An 18,874-nucleotide genomic window follows, 5' to 3' on the forward strand; every position below is an offset into this window, starting at 1 on the left:
AAAACTATCAAGCTTGGCGCGATACAACGTATAAAATAAATAGAATGAAACGTATGCGGGCATTTAGCATCTGCTCGTTGCTACTTTGTTGCTCTGTTTACTTGCAATTTCTTGCTGCGTACATTTGGTTAATAACGACAGTTGCAGCTTAAAATTGACATAGTCGGTAAAACGTTACTATTAACACTTTAAATGCATATTTGTGCACATCAATTCTTTGCCTATTATTTTATAGATCATATATTAAGCGAGCAAATTCTTAAATAAAGATATGTAAAATTTCCAGCCAATTTCTTCTTACAATTAACGCAGAGCCATTTCCGAAACCTGATCCATCTCAAAGATTTCCGAACCAACTGCGAAATCGCATGCGGCAGCACTTGCAGTACCTACTTTCAAACCATTCAACTTATCGTTAAATCCAAGGAGAGGCGACGTGCCGATTTCGCCTTTGATGTTATCGCGACACTGACGGTAACGCTAGAAAATCGTCGCGCTCGATTATGTCGCCCGCTATCAAGAGGAGCACATCCCGCGCCCGCACCTACCTAATTAGGGGTTTATAATTAGTCGCAAATAAACTCTCGACAATTATGCACGTGCCTCGCGCACTAATTAACGAGGATAATGGTCTTAGTTGGACGAACACGAAAAAGCGCTGCGCGTACACTTTCCATTGTACTTTAATTAATCGAAGAACCTCGCGCGCGTTAATTGGAAACCGAGCCAATAAAGTTTCGCCTCTTATCGCGAAACCACCATTCTATCTATTCATTTGGTAATTTCTGTAATAATTAATTCCTTTCGTCTCATGCGGCATATCACGAAATAAGCAACGTGAGTTTATTGGGATGCTCGACAATTTTTACGCTTTCTCTCTCGTCTACAGATACAAACATTTAATCTTTGTCGTGAAATGTAATTGTCATCTCTGACATCTGCGGAGGATTACAAATAAAAACATTTTCCTAACCGTAGTGAGAGGGTTGTGGATTAAGTTATCTTCCTAGGCAAATTATCGAGAAAATTATTGCTGGGAAAGAAAGCAGCGCTATAAATTATAACTTTCCGCAAAAGTTTCCATTGAATGGAGGACGCTTTTAAATTCGTCAAAATATCCGTAAACGAGAAGGAAAGCACTATGCTTATGGAATATCCTGCATAATTAATTTGAGATACCTATACGGGTAATATATTACTTCGATGTTAGAGTTGTATCATCCATCATAGCATAATGACAGTGATATATCTTTGGTGCTTAGTAAAAGGGACTCGAGATTTTATCTTATCTAATAAGATAATTTTGCAACGCGAATAGAATCTTCATACTCGAAAACGTTTCACCATAAGTCGCATCACAAAAATAACATCTGTACTATTATCGTATCATCAAATAATTCATACGTTGACTTATAATATAAAAAGTCTCTTTTTACTTTTATAAAATTCTTTCTCGACTTACGCTGCTTATCTTACAGCAAGAAATCGCGCAAAGTACTTGTACAATTTCACATGTTGAGTACATATGCGAACTCTGCGGGAGCCTTTTAAATGCCCACTTAAAATATTAATTATGCAGAAATTCACGCAGCGCGTACGTAGCGAATCACATGATTTGAGATTACAGATTTCTAATTGCATTCGCGCGGGGTAATTGCATAAGTCAGCGATTTCTGCGGCGAGATATTAATGATGCATTACACGTCCGAGCGTGTTTCCGCCTTTTGAAGACGTCACGCGCGCATTCAATGTTATGAATAATGCGCCATATGATTGTGGCAATATTTATAGCCTATGGAAATAACGTGAAACTGCTACCAGATGTACGCCGACCCAGAAACGTATTACGATAACTTATGAATCCCAATAATTAGAATCGATATCATATTTATTACGATACACCGCCAACTGCGATTACATCTCTGACACTATTTCTAATTCCTGCTGTCATCTGATTGACGCTAGGCTACCGATATCAACGTCTCGAAAAGTTTCATCGCTTCTTTACGTTAAACATTCGACTGGCCAAGTTTTTCAGGCGAGTATTAGCGAGCTAACTTTAGGCTAATATTAGCGAAATCGTCCAATCTCCGCAAGTATTACTCAATGCATAAAATTCCGAGTATCAAAGGATCTAAATCATCCCTTTCAGTTCGTCATGCGTGATAAAACGGTGGGCTAGCATCGTATTTTTGCAACGATGATCGCGGCGTGACGAAACAATGCCATCGTGACACGATAAAGCCGGCGACGCCACGCGTGCATTCATGCGAACGTGCGTGCTGCAGTTGCAGCGACGCAGCTCAAACTCCCACACAGATCTCTTACGCACAGTGAGCTCGTCGAGATAGTTTATCTCTAAAGATATTAAATATCAAGATATAAAATTACTAATCATACTGCAACCTGTTTAAATATGTTACTCGTTGGACCGTGGACTAATCACAAGATAAAATAACTGTACTGTATTTTAAATGTCAAAGGCACGGATATTAGTCTCTTTTGATTTAATGTATACGCGAACGTATTTTCGCGTTTCCTTTTCTTTTATTCACAAAACAAAGATCTCAACCCCAGTCCATTTTTGCGAGACACCTAATAATTTCTCCAACCTAATTGCGATATTTAAATCGATGTTTAAATTTTAATGAAACAATATTCCTTTCTTCTCTGTCTTCGGTTTCTTCCAGAAAAAAAAATTGAAGGAAAGGGAGTACGAGTGTCTCGGACTTTCCGCGTGGTCTCGACGTACGGCGGTGCGGCCCTGCGAAGTAGTCACGGCCGGTGCTCGTCAGCCGAAATTCCGGCCTTTATTCGGCACGCTCGTCGGCTCGAAACGAGCCGGCTCTCGCGTATCGGCGACGCCTACTACTATTGTCGCTGTCGTTCAAAGCGCGCGTCCGCGGCGGATACAATATGGGACTGTCCGTCACGACGGAAAACCGCGTGTTTTCAGGACGGAGGGAACGCACGCGTGTCCTGACACGACGCACGTATTCGCGGCGGTGTATCCCTCTCGTTTCACGGGACGCCGCGTCGAGTCGATCCGGCCTGCCAATCCCGCCCATCGTTTTCACCGAATACAGGCTTCTAGCCGGCTCTTTCCCGCCGATCTCGCGCGTATAATGTGTCGAAGCTAATATACGCGGGAGAGACACGTTTTTCCATCTTATCCGACGTGGCGCTTGTCACGCGTGTCATATCGGCGGGACCTGTCGTCGTCGAATCTCTCGCCAAGCCGCGAGAGATTCTCAAGTATATTCGACGACGGAGAAAAGCAAAGTGTAAACGTTGAAAGACTAGAAATAAAATTTCTAATTACTGATCCGTCCTGATAATCAAATTAATGCTTCAAGGAATTTGAAACGGAACTCCAGTTTGAAACTTGGCCCGTGGAATATCGCGGTGCTCGCGGAAACGCTTCGCTCTCGTATGGCGAAGGAAGATGATTAGTATTACGGTGAAATGACTTCCGAGCGCTCCGAATGGCTGTCCACCGTGATAAGATGGGCGAGCTAGCGCGGCTTCTCTAATTCATGCTAATTTCGAGGCGAAAACTTTTTGCATCGCTTAATTCAATTAGTTCCGCTGTTTGAATGCGGCAATTAGCATATTAACCTGACTGCGCGAACCTCCCGCGTGCTGGGCCGCGCGCACCGGGTAGTCGCGACTTTTCGACTTTTACTCCTTCACCGGGTGTCCCGCTCATTATCCGGACCTGTTTCGAACGCTATTATGATGCAAATTGAAAGTTAATATTTTTGCCCGCGACGAAAATATTATCGTGGCGAAAGTAGCGAGGCGTCGTAAATCCGCAGCCGGAATCCAATTTGAAACCGCGTCGAGACGATGCTGCTCGCGCAAATTTGCATAATCGAGTTGTCGAATTTTGAGGGCAGACGCCACTTTTAATCCAATTAATCTTTCTCCGCCGTCAACAAGGTCAATGTGTCGAACTCGATCAAAGCGCAATTAATCGTATCTTTAACAAACTACAACAAGACTAGCGCGACCATAAATTAAATTGCTAATTCTAAAGCCCGTATCATACTACGCATTGAGATCGAGAGTAGATGAAAATTTGACGAATTAAAGTCACTAAACTTGAGATTAGCAAACTTTACTCCGATTGGTCAAATTTCAATCTAATCTTAATCTCAGTCCGTAGTCTGATACGGGTTTAACTATGTTACTGTAAACTATGTTCAAGGTATAAAACCTTTGAGATTTTTCACGTGTTAACAACGTTACTCCCTTTATCTGTAACGAAAACGAATTCCGGGGAATCCAGTTACGGATAATTTAACGAAATCGATCCCCGAAGAGTCGAAAGAGTTCGCGCGGCGGGATCGACGTAGCCGAGGGTCGGACGGGGAAAGTTACCGAGCCAAAACTCTCTGCTGCGCTCATCGTCGAAAACGCGGAACGGACACAATAACTGATCGCTCCTACAACTTCTTTCGGCGAGCTCTCATTCAAGGCCGCCGGCATTGTCGGAAACCTTCCACGGCTGTCCGAATGAATAACGCGCGCGCTTTTGTGCGCCTGTCGGAAAACGTTACGCCGCTCCGTTAATAAGTCGTACGATAAAATTGACGCAACGAGTTCTGCGGACACGTCACGTTTAACGGAATAATTAATGCGCGGAATGAAAACGTAGATAATACGGGACTATCTCGATACATTAATCGGACGTTGAATACCTCCGCATCGCTCCGCTCCGAGCGCGAGGTAACATGATCTTGTAGATCTATCGAAAGAGATATTCGTAAAAAGATGTGTCGTACATATTTAACCACTAAGTCGTAATTCAATGCAATTATAATCAAATGAGCTATTACTGAAATTTGAAAATAAGATTTAAATTGTTCAGCGTACGATACACGACGTTGATAAAAACATGATTCTATTATACCATGTTGTGACAGTCCTAAATAGGCCCGTCCTAACGTCACGGAATTTCAACTTTAGCTTAATTTACTTATCGTCTCTTTCTGTTTCTCTTGGAAAAAGACACAGTGAATTAAGGTAAAGTTAAAGTTAAACGAGACGTCGGTGTAACTGAGCCTTAGTAGTTTTAACCAACACTACAGACCGGTGGTCTTATCCGAAAAAAAGATGTTTTAAGATAAAAGCTGCTATATGTCACTGACCCGAGGTAGGTTATCCGAAAAGGTCATTAATCTGAGGAGTTTTCCCGAAGCTTATCCTATGTTACCGTGAACCGTGTAAGATACTTTATAAGATAAATGCAAATGAAAGGGAAGGGTAAAACAGAGCGTAACATTTTTCCTATAAACATTATTAAACTATTCCAAATTTCACGTAGATGCAGAACGTACGTCGGACAATCGTTAAACATTTAATTTAAATCAGGGCGAGCCTTGTGTCTGATAATTTGCAAGGTAATTTTCCCGGCCGAAAACTTGGTCGGGAGGTAATCAAAATCGGGCAAATTAAATCGCGAATAAAATTGTTACATTCAGCAACTTTTCAGGGATGCGCTCGTTTTAAACGCAAATTGCATTTCGCGCGGCGATCTGAACCGGAACGAAATTCTATATGCAATAACGGTAAGTTAACTCTGCGTCAAGGTTGTTTAGTGTATACACGAATAAAATTTATTTCGTGAATTCGAAACCGTTTAAATTTCCGTGCGCAAATTACTTTTCGTTATTATATCGCACGACGAAATACATCCAAGGGAAGGAGAAATAAAGGCACATCTGCCGCGCTCTTTATGCCATCAAACTTTACTCCGACCAAAGTTTTATCGATCACTTCGAACTCGGCAGCGCCAAGAGATTTTCGTAGTTAAAATATTCTCGTTGGTCTTCTTGCGAAGAAAAGAGAAGAGGAAAGACCTCGATTAAACGCATGCAAATGCGATTGCACGTGACGTTGAAAGAGTTTAATATCTGTCGTGCCTCATATAAGAGTCATTGTGCGCGCGTGAGAGGAGGGTTAAATGAATTTCATTAACTCGTTAGGTCCACCGTCGTCGTCCTCATCGTTGTCGACGTTACGCAGCACGCGAAACATCGTTAATTTCGGAGTAATCGCCGTATTGGCGCGTGCAACGAATATCCTCCTCTCTTTCATGTCCTAACGACAGCGAGAGACACAGAGAGAGAGAGAGAGAGAAGACGCGATCCAATTTACTATGGAGATTCTACGTCACCCCCGCCTGTCCAGGAAATCAATTACGTCGAATGAATACAACATGAAGGGTGTAAAGGGTTAGCCGCGCGTCCGCGACCGGTGACCGGAGCGTTGAGCGACACGACATCGAACGCGAACGTGAGGAGGAAATTTCAAGAGAGAGAGAGAGAGCCGACGCAAAGAGCTGGACAGATTTGATTTGTCAGGACACAGAAATCGCTGCCGACAAATCTCGTTACAGCTCGAGCCGACGCTCGTGATTAGGGCTTAAAGTTTCCGCCCCTTACGCTCGGGCAACCTTCGACCACTCGATAGGGACGCCAAAGTCTTACAAAGGTGACGAACATTCCACAAGAATATAAGTAAAAATACCAGAATAATTAACGATTTAGACGATATGAGAATTTGCAGAAATAATTAAAAAATTATTCATTGGATTTTATCGCGGCTGTTTCAAGACTTTCATTTGCGTCGAAACATAAAAATCATAAAGCGGCAAAGCGTGCAATCTTAAAGAATATATCGAACCTTGGCGGGATCGGACTTCTCCTGCTGTTCGTTGAAGGTCTGCGAAGCTCTGGACATGGTGTTCCTTCGGGATGTCGTTGTGCCATCTTGCGAGGGGCGCACGAATTCGATTCTGCCACCCTCGACAACGATGTTGGGGGCTGGTGGAAAGTTCTCCGTGTTACCGACCGTGTCGCAGTAGCCCAAAAGGCCGGCTTTCTCCCCGTACAGGGGGTGGATTTGCCTGCAACAGAGGGTAACTCGTTAGAGAACGTCGACAGTAGATGGTGCCTTATGCCGAAGAATCAACGCACTTGCTAATAACAACCTTTTATTAATTATTGCAATATTTAATTTTTTCTTTTTTGTAAAATAATACAAAATACTTGAAGGAGAGGAAACGTTATTCTTCGATTAAATTTTAGTATGTAATTTGAAAATTTTATCTTAAAATATGCTCTGTTATTTTAAATGATATAATTTTCTAACTAATACGTTACGCTATTAAAAATATGCTAGCCTTATTACTACGGCGAATATTCGATATGTGTCTCTTAATTTCTTTCGTATAAAGAGGATTATTGAATAATTTAATAATGGGTAATACCGGGTCGTACGGGCGTGCACTCTAGCCTTGTGCAAGCAGAGAAGAGTTGACTTTTAGTGCTATGACAAAGGCAATTCGCTCGACAATTCTCTTTGCAACACGGCAACATCTGATACTCGTGTGCAAACGCGGGTGACCGATATTGCGCGGACAGATGCATTTGCGTATCAATGTCAATAATCTTGCCGGGGAGCGGCGTCGCGCGGTCGACGATAGGATTACAGAGCAGGAACCGTTCCACTTTCGACCATTATTCTCGAGTCTTAAATCCATCTAGCCTTAAGTCTCTTCGCGCGACGCGTATGCAAATGCGCGTATGCAAATGCCCGTCTCTCTTTCTGTACCACTTTCGTCGACAAAAATGTAGGATCAATGGAAGTCTGCCGGGATTTAAGAGCAGAACTTTCAAGTTCAAGAGAAAGAGATCAAGTTTTTACGGGCACGAATGCAACCGTAAGAATTTACTTTTGTTATAATAATGACGATTACAGAAGAGAGAAAAAGAATTATTTGAAATATAAATCTAGTCAAAATGAAATTGAAATGTTGAGGAAGTTAATACGGAAAATACGTTTCTGTCAATTTGGTTTTCGCACTTTTTACATTACTTATTTCTCATATTAGCGTATTGCGTAATTGTACCGAAATGACAATGAATTTACCTGGGGGATGGTATGGGGCGAGGCTTGTCAAGTGCCAGATCCGAGTTGAGGGGCGAATCGGGTCCGCGACCGCTGGAAGCCCTGAAACATAAACGGAATTATTGTTAGTTAAATTAGTATTCGATAGCCAACGGCTAACGATCGATCGATGAAGCTCTTTTACGTCCACCATCAGAGTTCAACGTTCTCTCAAGATTCGTCAATTCACATCAAACTGATAATATTGCGATGAAATATAATTGCGTTTAGATCTCGCTGTCTCGTGACAAGGTTTGACAAATGCGATCTGTGATTTATAAATAACAATTAAATGCAACTCCATGACATCAAGATAGTTAAATATAACGGGAAAAGTTTGGAGGACTGCAATATTCATTTCTAAGTAACAATTCTCGATTGTAAAGCTAATTACGATAATTATTCGTGGCTATAAATCAAAAACCTTGACTTTCTCACGTGGAGAGAAACGCTATTCATATTCTTTGCACACTTTCAATTTCGACTTACAACATAATCACGTCTGCTCGATTGAAACCGAAACGTGCCTCGATTTAACATTCGCGCGTGGCAGCTGATAAACGCGATTAGAGAGGTCCGTTAGGCACGCGCGCATAAATCCTACGCGAACGAGGGAGGTTCGTTCGAGATACGCTTTCGCCCGCGAATCCGAGAGATTCTCACAGCGGGGAGTTGTCGTAGCGAGATGAAAAGTTCGAGGACCGGGGAATGTGGCGTTGCGCAAGAGCGTGATTCCGCGTGTACCTCGCTCGCGCGTGCATTGCCACTTCAATATTCATATTTCATCCGCCCGTCGACTGGATATCGACCGTTGATTCTGGCACGTGAGCTAACAAGTCGGGCGAATAATTCACAACCGTGGGGTTCGATAGAATAATCATTTGACAGGGTAAATATAACGAACGCGCGGCGACTGCGGAATTAAATTAGGAGTTTATGTTCCGCGGAAAGTGTATCGTTACGCGTGAGAACATTACGAGGAAATGATTAAAAGATACGAGGAGCTCAATATATAGAGACCAAATTCTCACATTCAGACTTTATTCCAAATAAACTTGCTATCTGATTATTTATCTTACTGTGTATTATTTCCAGGGACAGGAATACGTTGAGCAAAGGTCATTCAACTCGTATGTAAAATTTAAATTATGTACAAATAACGTTTTACCGCGGATCAGAATTGCCAAAAGGTTTCCGCATTAACTATTAGTTACGATAAGGGCGATAGGAGCATATGCCGATAAAGCGTTATTTGACCATGTGTTTGTAATGAGATGAAACGAAACGGAACACAATAGTTCATTGTTTGACAAAATAAATATCGACATGTTTAATTTGATGTCAGACGTTTCGGTTACGGAAGGTAACCCTTTTCAATGGCAAACAAAGTAATTATTAATGCGCTAATTATCAGCTAAATTTCGAGTCCGTCGTTCGCTATTGCCATGTACAGACGTTGTACTTAGCTTTTCTTTGTCTAAGATCTTACACTGACCGTTTCGTATAACAACGGACCTTCGACGATGCAAATCTCAATACCTTTTCAAGTATTCGGTGTTTGCATGCACGTGTCCAACGGATTGTGGAGAATTTGACAAGTTGAACATTGATACGAATCTCCACAACTCTAACCACACCGTTACTGTGGAGAAATAAATCCCCGTATCCACGACACACACCAGCGAAGCGATATATGTCCGAAATTTAGCTAATAATTAGCGCATTAATAATTATTTTTTTTGTCACTGAAAAGGGTTACCTTCCGTAACCGAAACGTCTGACATCAAATTAAACATGTCGGTATCACATCGTCAAATATCGTTTTATCATATGCTCCTATCGCCCTTATCATAACTAATAGTTTTTTCTCAACGGAACTTATTAATTAATATACTGCTTCCGCATAATTTTTCAGATTTTGCGAACGCCCTTGTACTTTCAGAGCAACTCCATCGTGTTCTTCGCAGGGATTACTTAAATAATTGCCAATTGCGACAATAGAACGCCGCTCACGCGAATCCGCTCAACGATGGTGTTTTTGCTCCTTCCCGGTCGCTCGCTTCCGCTCGCAAATCCTCTCAGACCGCCGCATTTGGAGCTCTTGGCAGCCGCTCAGACGTTCGCGATGAAATATCTAGCACGAGTGACTTTGATTTTCCATGGCGTGCGCTCCAAACGACGAGAAGACGCGGGAGTGCGTGCGGCGTGCGTGTTCACGCTCGTCCGCGAGTGCGTCAACATATTGCTCCGAGAACCAGGAAGTCCCCATTGCTATGTGTGCGCGAGACGTTTTCGATACCCGGTGTTGAATGTCGACCAAGTTTCGTTTCGGATGTCGAGTAAATTTAACGAAATAAATATTTTAGTCCGACGATAAAGATATGTTTTAATAAACAAACGTATTTCACGTTCAACTAAATCTCTCGCAAATCAGGGATTGGAAAAGCTTTTCCGGATCTCTCATAAACATGCCGTAAATCTCGAGTTTATTGCACAGCAACGACAATTGCTCCGACAGAGACGTATCTTGTAATCAAGCTTAAATGAGACGGAGGAGAATTAATGGTTCCGCTTCAATTGCACACCCGATATACCCGTCGCTCGCGCAGGACACACGCATACGCGTCGCGCGACAGCTGCGTCCGTATGGAAGCGCAACGAAATCTCGCTCTGACCCTCTTGCTCGCATTCTCACGCGGAATGAAGGGTGGGTGAGTCAGCCTCGCTGAAATTCTAAAATCGCCTGTTTCCGAAAAGTCTATTACGGAGCACTTAGAGTCACGCGCCTCGGTATTTCTGCGCGTGCAGCCACCAGAGACCTGGACCGCGCGCGTTGCTCGCCGATGATCGTTGCGCTCGCCCGTGATTTATCGATTTCTTCATTTTCGACGAAAGCCTCTCTCCAGCCGGTCGAACAAAGAAGATACCGTGGAAGTCATGCGATAATTCATTTTCCCCGGCGTTGCCTCAGGCGAACAAGGCGATGGTTTCAATATTTAAATCGCATCTATCTTATCAACACAAAAACAAATTTCTCCTACGATATATGATTTTTCTACGCTAATTTACAAAGTTTAATTGCACTTGAAGTTCTCCGCTCGAGAAATATAATTTACGAATGGGATCGTGGAGCGAGAGAAAAATATCTCGTTTCTACACGTCGTATCGCATGTTTCAATCGTGATGAATCGCGGGGAGAGAATCCCGAGCTTTTCAAATCTCTTCCGTAAATGTTGCTCGTCCTTTCTTCTCGCGGTAAAAGCCGCGCGAATACGTCTGAAAAGCAACCCCACGCGAAACGTGCGGCGGTACTTAGCCACGCCGTTTATCCTCTTTTTCAGCGGCGCCATTCGCTCTCGTGTAACTTGGCTCAATTGCTAGGTCGTTAAGTCGTAACTGAGAAAGGGACGAAGAAAAAAAAATGAGAGGAGATAGCTTCGGAAAACAGCGAGGAATCGGGCAATCTCGGAACTTGGCGCGTTGCGAATTGAAACAGAATCCAACGCTTCGTCAACGTCGTCGTCGTCGCCGTCGCCGTCGCCGTCGTTGTCGCACGACGAGAGACGCTCCCTTGCTCGAGAAACCTAATTTGTCGGCCGGGAGTCGCTTTTACGTGTCGTAAAAATTGCGACGTAATGTCTTCCGACGTCGGGAAACGCGACGGCCGAGAATGAGTTATTTCGCGCTCACTGTGTCTGTCATTCCGCAGCGGGAATAAAAACGACGGTGGAGGCGGGGAAAGAGCCTTTGAAAGAGAGTCAACGGAAAAATAAAATCACCGCGCGGGCAAAAATGCGTAACGACGAGATCGCGTAGTCGTCGTATTTCGCTGCGAAAGCCGGGTAGGTCGATGCCACAATTCGAGAGTGGCTGTAATTCTAAATGAACGGCTTAACGTTGTTCACTCAGTCCGTGTGTTGAAAGCCAGATTAAATTACAAATTAAAAAATCTCCTAGACCTAATTTAATAAGAAAATGTCCATGTTTAATTCATTTTTAAATAAAACTTAAGCATAGAGAGAAAGAGAGCTTCGATTGAATATTTCTCAAGTAAAAAATCTCTTCTCGACTTCAAAGTACCTAACAAAATTAATTTCAATAATCAAGCTTTTTTTGGTCGACATTAACCGGCCAGCGTCCAAGCGAGAATTATTTTCAGAAAACGTGGGCGAGGAGTACTTTGTCGCGACGCGGTTTTAAGGGTGCAAGAGTCAACCGTAAACGTTCGACGACCGAGAGGACCTCGGACGTCAGGGTAATCGCGCGATTTACCGAAGGAATCGTAGCGCTCCTTCTTCCTGCCCGCACTCCGCATAACGTAATCCGCGATAGGCCGAGGTGCAGCAGTCTGCAGCCGGTAACGGTACACCCGCCATGCGAATATTCCTCGAACGAAGCCGGTATCGGATGTGCACGTGCATTAGCGGGCGTCGGATCCCTTCGTCTTCGCGCTGTAACACTATATGCCTTCTCCGTGCGAGAGAGAGAGAGAGCACGTCGGCTCGCAATGTGTCGCCGCGGTTCGCGCAGTCCGCTAACGAGAACGTTGGCAGGGACACGCAATTATTTTCAACACACGAGTTACGTTATCGTGTGCGATATCTCGCGAGAGAGAACGCGAGAATATATTTCAGTGAGCCGAGACCGAGAATGCAATTAGAACTATTTATCCGCGTTATCGATGATAGCCCTCTGGCAAAATGCATGCATTTCCAAGAATAATGTTATCCGATTACTATCTAAATGTAAATTCTATACCAATTAATACCGTTTATACAAGGTTCCGTTCAAGTTGTTCGTTCACTGTATCGGCAAAACTCCAATCTCACAATCGGTAACGGATATGGAAATTTATTCCCTTATAAAATCTGGAAATTATAGCAAATTTGCGACACCGCGAAAATAATATTATATCTTACAGAATGGTATCGAAACCGTTGATTAAGCAATCGCCCGTAACTGTTGGGAAGGATTAATTATGAAACATTAGTGAAGAAAACTGCGTCGATTCATTACAGAATCGTCCGCGGCAGACGGGGGCATCGGCGCAATTTGCCATCCCATGTAAAACCTCGGGAATTATTAAATTCCCTTGCTTGGGGATCGGATTTTGTCCTCACCGTCCATTTGTACGCGTTTACTTATGAACGAGCCGTAAGCCGGAATGTCGAATGGCCGCCAAACGGTTTCGAACAGGGTTTCGCGCGTTCAGGGGTGTGCACTGAAATCCCATTGAATTCCCGCGAGACACGATCTTAACGGCCTCGAAATATTTCATAGAAGGCTGACTACCCCTCGGCGGCGGCGAGATCTCATCCGGCTGGTCGCGAAAAATGAAATGATCGGCTTATATACGTACGCGAAAGCACCTTTGACCTCCGATGCAGGTACAACCACGACGGCGAACGTGAAAGCGTACGTGTCGCCCCTTTTACAGATTAATTTTCAAATGCTCTTTTTCTCAGCGGGCTCATATAAAGAAATATTGGATTTGCGATTGCTCTTTGTTAAACAGATATCATATTTTCAATATCATTTTGATACTCAATTCTTTTGTACAATAGTACGCAGAATTCGGGATTATCGAAGAAACATTAATCTCGTCTCTACAGACGGATGCATTAGATATGCCTTTTACAAACCATGCACCCTTGGAAAGGATTTCTGTTACCGAGACAAAAAATAGTCTTGACGCATTTATTATTTTAGTATAAAAATAAGACAATATCAAAATTAAATCAACAATTCTTATTCTCCTCGGTCGAATTAAAAAAGATTGACTTACTTACTATATTGAGACAAGAGCAACTTATATAAGTTTATACATGCGTTTAGAATCAATTTTCCCTTCCTCTTACAACGCACCAAGTTGGCACCACGATATTCGACAAAAGACGATACATATTATCATTTTATTCTAGATTAAAAAATGGTTCATTTAAGATACGATTGGCGCTATATCGAACCTATTTTATGATAGATTCAAGTGTAATAGCATTGGATCCGGAAATTTTTTCGGCGAGTGTGGAGTGTAGCTTTATGTCACCACTGAATATTCGCCATTTACTGATAAGAGTATAAAAAAGTTAATCATCGAGTCGATCTTCACCATTATTTACTCTCGAATTTACGATCGACTTTAAGCGGGAAGGGAACATCGAACGGCAAATCCAACGGCGATCTTTACCGAGCGCACGCACACATTTCCATTCCGTTTATTAAAATCCACATTTCCTCTCTCAGTGGGTGTGACATTCGCGGTTTTACGAACCGGGAAACGCAGGCTGAGTACGGGAGGCAGAAGAGGGATGCGCCCTTAATGCACATTTCGTGCGAATCCGCGCTCCGAGGGTGGAGGCGCTTTGCGATCGCGCGATAAAACGCGGGACGTTAAAAAACGCCCTACGGCTTTCACTCTCCGCTACAAAGGGAACGGCATATCCACCCTTCCCTCGTTCTCTCGCGATTCCCTTCCTTTCGCGCGTTTATCCATATCGCAGCCTTCCCTTTCCCCGCCCCCCCCCCATCTCCCCGATTGAATCGACAGGCGAGGCGAACGAAATGCATACCTGCGATCGCGCGCTTCACGAAAATGTTCGAATTATGGAAATTATAACGCGCGCCGAGTTATACAGATGGGCTCGAAAGCTTTTGTTTTCGGAAGACAGAATGTCTCTGAAAGAGATTGGTGGAAAGCTCTTAAATCCTCAAGAGAGAAGTGTTTCTAAATTCCATTCCGACCGAAATAATATACAGATTTCATCAGACTTAAACAATTTCGACCCCCATTTAGCGCGAAATTAATAAATACGCGATCAACATTTGCGCTTAAAAAGTCAGATCGTCAAGTGCACTCAATAGCAGAAAGCTAGCTCAATAACAGCTATGAGAAAATAATTATATCTAAATGCAGTATTCAATATACGCTTTACGGATATTGCATTCATTTGTGCAATTTAATCATTTCCACTTGTAATTTATAATTAAATAATGCGATGCTTCCTATGATTCAATATCAATTATTTTACTATGGATATAATTTTTACTTCAATTAACCTTATTAATTGTATTCGATTAGAGACAGTTGATTCTTCCTCTCTCTTTCTCTCTTGCACGCACTCGATTGTACCCACGAGTTCGCGATAAACAGTTAACAACAGCCCCGTATAGTCTCGTAGTCTTGTCGCGAGAAAATGCATCGCGCCGATAATTCGAGAGCAATGAGGCGAGAGCAACGAAGCCAGAGAGAACAGTGGAGCCGCGTAAAAGGTGCATCGCCGCGAAATGCACCTGCACACAGCTCGACCACTATTTCTGGTCGCGTACGATGGCACCCGCTCGCTCCGGACACTTGACGCGCCGCTGAAACGACGTTATATTTACCGCTTCCTCGTGCCCGAGCTCGGGACGTTTCTCGGCTGCTCCTCCTCGTTCTGGGTCAAAAGTCCCGCCACCGACGATGAGAGGAAGCCGAGGGGAACGAGTCGCCTCCGTGAGAACGAATTTCTTTGTCGGTGGGAACCAAACAGAACACGGGTGCATAATTGCCGATTTTCGCGATTAACTTGATTTACAGTTATGTCAATGTAGATGAAAAAATCTACATTTCAAATCCAAATAAATTTTATCACCCAAGCTGACTTTTTAACAAATCCAAGAAAGTTTGTGGCGACAAATGTAGTTTGTGAAATATTTTTAAGTTTCTCGTAGTGCATTTTCTTTCTAAATTAATTAATGACCGTACAATAAAATTAAAAAAAAGCTGCCAAGTAATAATACATTTTACGAAATAAAACGGAAAATTTCAATAAGAAAGAATAACATCTTCGATGCATGCACGCGTTTCAACGGCACTTACTCAACTCGTTGCGCTCAAGTCTCCTGTGTTTCCTGCCGTCGCACGCTGGACAACCGGGTCGGCAAACAGGACTCGAAAAAGCGAAGGCCACGAGGACACGTCAGTCTCTGGTCTTAACGACCCTCGCAGGGGAAGAGGTGAAAAAAGGCACGGCGACGAGATATACAATATCGCGAGGGGAAGTGGAACGCTTGGAAAAACACTCCGCCCGATCTCTGAACGATAACTACTTCCGGCCGGAAGTGCCACTCACGAACACCGAATATCTCTCGCCCGATGCCGCAGGGTGGAATGCGAAACGAAGGGCGGGCGAATCATCTCTTGCTGTACTACTCTCGCTCGTCTCTCTCGTGACTTTCAATTTTACCTTGATAAAATACCGCGATCGGTCGATGAATCGACAGTTTTTCGAAGGCTCGACGAGACGAATCAAAGTATTCCAAGGCGGGATGTTTGAATAAAATATTGAAACTGCATCGTAGATTCTCTTGGCACTCGGTGCCGTGCTAATCTCAAGCTTTTCAAACTCTCAAGACTGGAGAACGTGACTCTCTCGACCCAAGGCAAACCAAGGTTCTTCAAACAATGACTTTCTTAATTATATTTTCAGGATCAACAAAGAAAATTATCAGTCTGTTTTGTCTCGTCGTAACCGATCAAAAAGCGTAATAAAATAATTTCAAGAGTTAAGCCAACGGTACACAATACTATTTTTCCTACTGGATTGCTTACGAGAACCAATAAGGATGCAGCTATAGTTTTAGATCAAGTGACTTAAGGCTAAGGAAAAATAGTATCGTGTATCATTGGCCTTATATTTAAAAGGTAGGTAAATGTATTTTCATCTTGTGACTATTTTCATATATTATCCTAGACATTTCAAATCAATTTATCGCTACAAACAAATATGCGACGTACGGATAGCGCAAGTTAATTCGCGTCGTCGCCTTCCGCATCGTTATTTGAAATTCGCGCGACCGGCCTCGCCGTGAATGAACCACAGGGAGGTCAAGCGCGGGCCTCGTAGACACCCGTTAGGGCGACAACATACGGCCGGTTTGGAGTGTCATGCATCAGCGAATGATTACCGGTGATTGTCAGCACTCGCTAACTTACAAGTGGCGACAATGGCTTGGTCAACGCTCGAACGGCGAACACGCGCGACATGCAGCGCTGCATTATGCAAATGAGGGCAGTTAAAGCGAATTAACGTGTACACACGAGAAATGCGCAAGTTAAACGGAAAACACTGACATTCTCTTCCCTGTCGCCGTCTCTTTCATTTCGACGTCGACGGGTCTTTTAAGGACGTTTCCCCCGCGAGATAAAAGCGCGCTGGTGGATGAAAGCGCGGTGCGCTTCTCCGCGTTCCGGAAAATCTATTTCGGGGTCGGTTCGCGCATCGCGGAACGTAATTGCCAGCTGAATCATATAGTCGAGTACCCGCTATAACTCTAGGCGAGGCCGATAGGCGACTCGCGGCCCGTGAGCCGTGAGTCATTGCGCTGTTGACAGAGTCCGCCTCGCAGCGGCTTCTATCCAGGTCGGTTATAAATTCGTTCTCCTCAGGGTGGACGGGGTGGAATTCTCCCTCCCTCTGCCCTTTCGCTTTTCTCGGGATCTAACGAAACCGCCCGCCGGATTAAACCGGGCGCACTCGGCGAGCAGCGAATTCCGCGTGTTACGTCGGACGGGCAGGAGTGATTCTAGCGATCGGATTAATCGTCTTCTTGAGCCGATAATTAAGCGCGACCCCGCAATCAAGCGCGGAGGTGCAATATATGACCGTAATTATCACGTTACGTTGCTCTTGTTCGTCCATGATGAACTTATCACGCGCGACGCTTCAAAGAACGACGAGCGATATAATCGCCGAGTACGAATTCAAACTAGTCTCATCCCTCATGTCGCCTTTTCTGATTAACAGTTCAGAACAATATTTTTTACAAGATTTCAATGATAACTTGACACCATATCTGGCAACTTTTATGTTCAAAACTCACAACGGTTCGACCATGGTTTGTGGTCCTTTTCAAGTAATCTAACGGTACAGAGAAAAAAAAATTCACGATTCATACATAAATAAGTTACAAATAACAGTCGAAGACGTGATCACGATCATTTCGTGATCGTGTGTTAACGCGGAATATGTTTTAATTTCAATTTTGATTTATCCTTCGACCCTTCGATCCTTCGACTCCGCGATTATGCGATTTTATTCCCTTTCGCGAGATTCCGTTCGTGACGTATATTCGTTGTCATATTATTCCATAAATATCTCGGACTCGAAGTAACGCAAATACTCCTGCGTATCGCAATGAAATAAATAATTGCAAACGCGTGTTGTTTACGAGGTAGGCGTGTAGAGGCTACGCGTAGAGCAGCGGCTATTCATAGTCTCTGGCCGATTGTGGCGTAAGATTTATACGCGGCGAGTTCTCATCGTCGGCAATGAAAATGAGATTTGTAACCGCGAAAGCTTCCGGTTGACAGCCACGAGGTCCGTCGCGAGGCAATATTCAGCCTTGGTCGCGGCCGTCCGATAGCGTTAAGCCGGCGACCTCATCGCGCAGCATGCGCCCTGTATTGCTATCCAGAAAGCTGCATAATGTATGAAGAGATATTATCGCACGGCTCTCGCACACGCCGGCACTTGGTGCACGTGGCACTTGACGCGACCAGCCTCTACCGATAGCTCTCCCGCGGGGTTGCTTTTTTTGCCGGAGATAATTATAACTCACGAATCCTAGGAGCAGAGCACGTGATACGAAATTAGGTGTGCCGATAAACCGCACCGATTGGTACTTGAAACTTTCGCGTCATCGTCATTCTTACGTTTGCTCAAGTAAAATAAACTTGGAGCGCAGCTAGGTTTATTGTTATATAATCTTATCACGCCGCGTTTATGGTAGTCTTGTATCAACTTCGATTCTGATCGAGAGACGATCTTTGTGCAACAAACTTAAATTGCGGACTAGTTATTCATAATTATTTATGGAAAATGCAATTAGAGGAAAATTTACTTTAGACAAAGCAATTTTAAGTATAAATGTAAATTGT

At 43.6% G+C, this 18,874-nt stretch overlaps 1 protein-coding gene across 4 annotated transcripts in view; it reads right to left on the minus strand.

The window, feature by feature from the left end:
- LOC105560091 overlaps positions 1–18,874 on the minus strand; it is a 193,491-nt gene that overhangs the window by 113,872 nt on the left and 60,745 nt on the right. For all 4 annotated transcript variants that reach the window (XM_012008879.1, XM_012008882.1, XM_012008881.1 and 1 more), the window contains exons 3-4: positions 7,939–8,019; positions 6,691–6,913 (exon numbers count right to left, since the gene is read on the minus strand). In XM_012008879.1, the coding sequence (XP_011864269.1) occupies positions 6,691–6,913; positions 7,939–8,019 (304 nt within the window). The remainder of the gene's footprint in view (positions 1–6,690; positions 6,914–7,938; positions 8,020–18,874) is intronic.

Source organism: Vollenhovia emeryi, unplaced genomic scaffold, assembly GCF_000949405.1.
Source record: "Vollenhovia emeryi isolate VEMERY1.0 unplaced genomic scaffold, V.emery_V1.0 DF939242.1, whole genome shotgun sequence".
NCBI classification, from domain to species: domain Eukaryota; kingdom Metazoa; phylum Arthropoda; class Insecta; order Hymenoptera; family Formicidae; genus Vollenhovia; species Vollenhovia emeryi.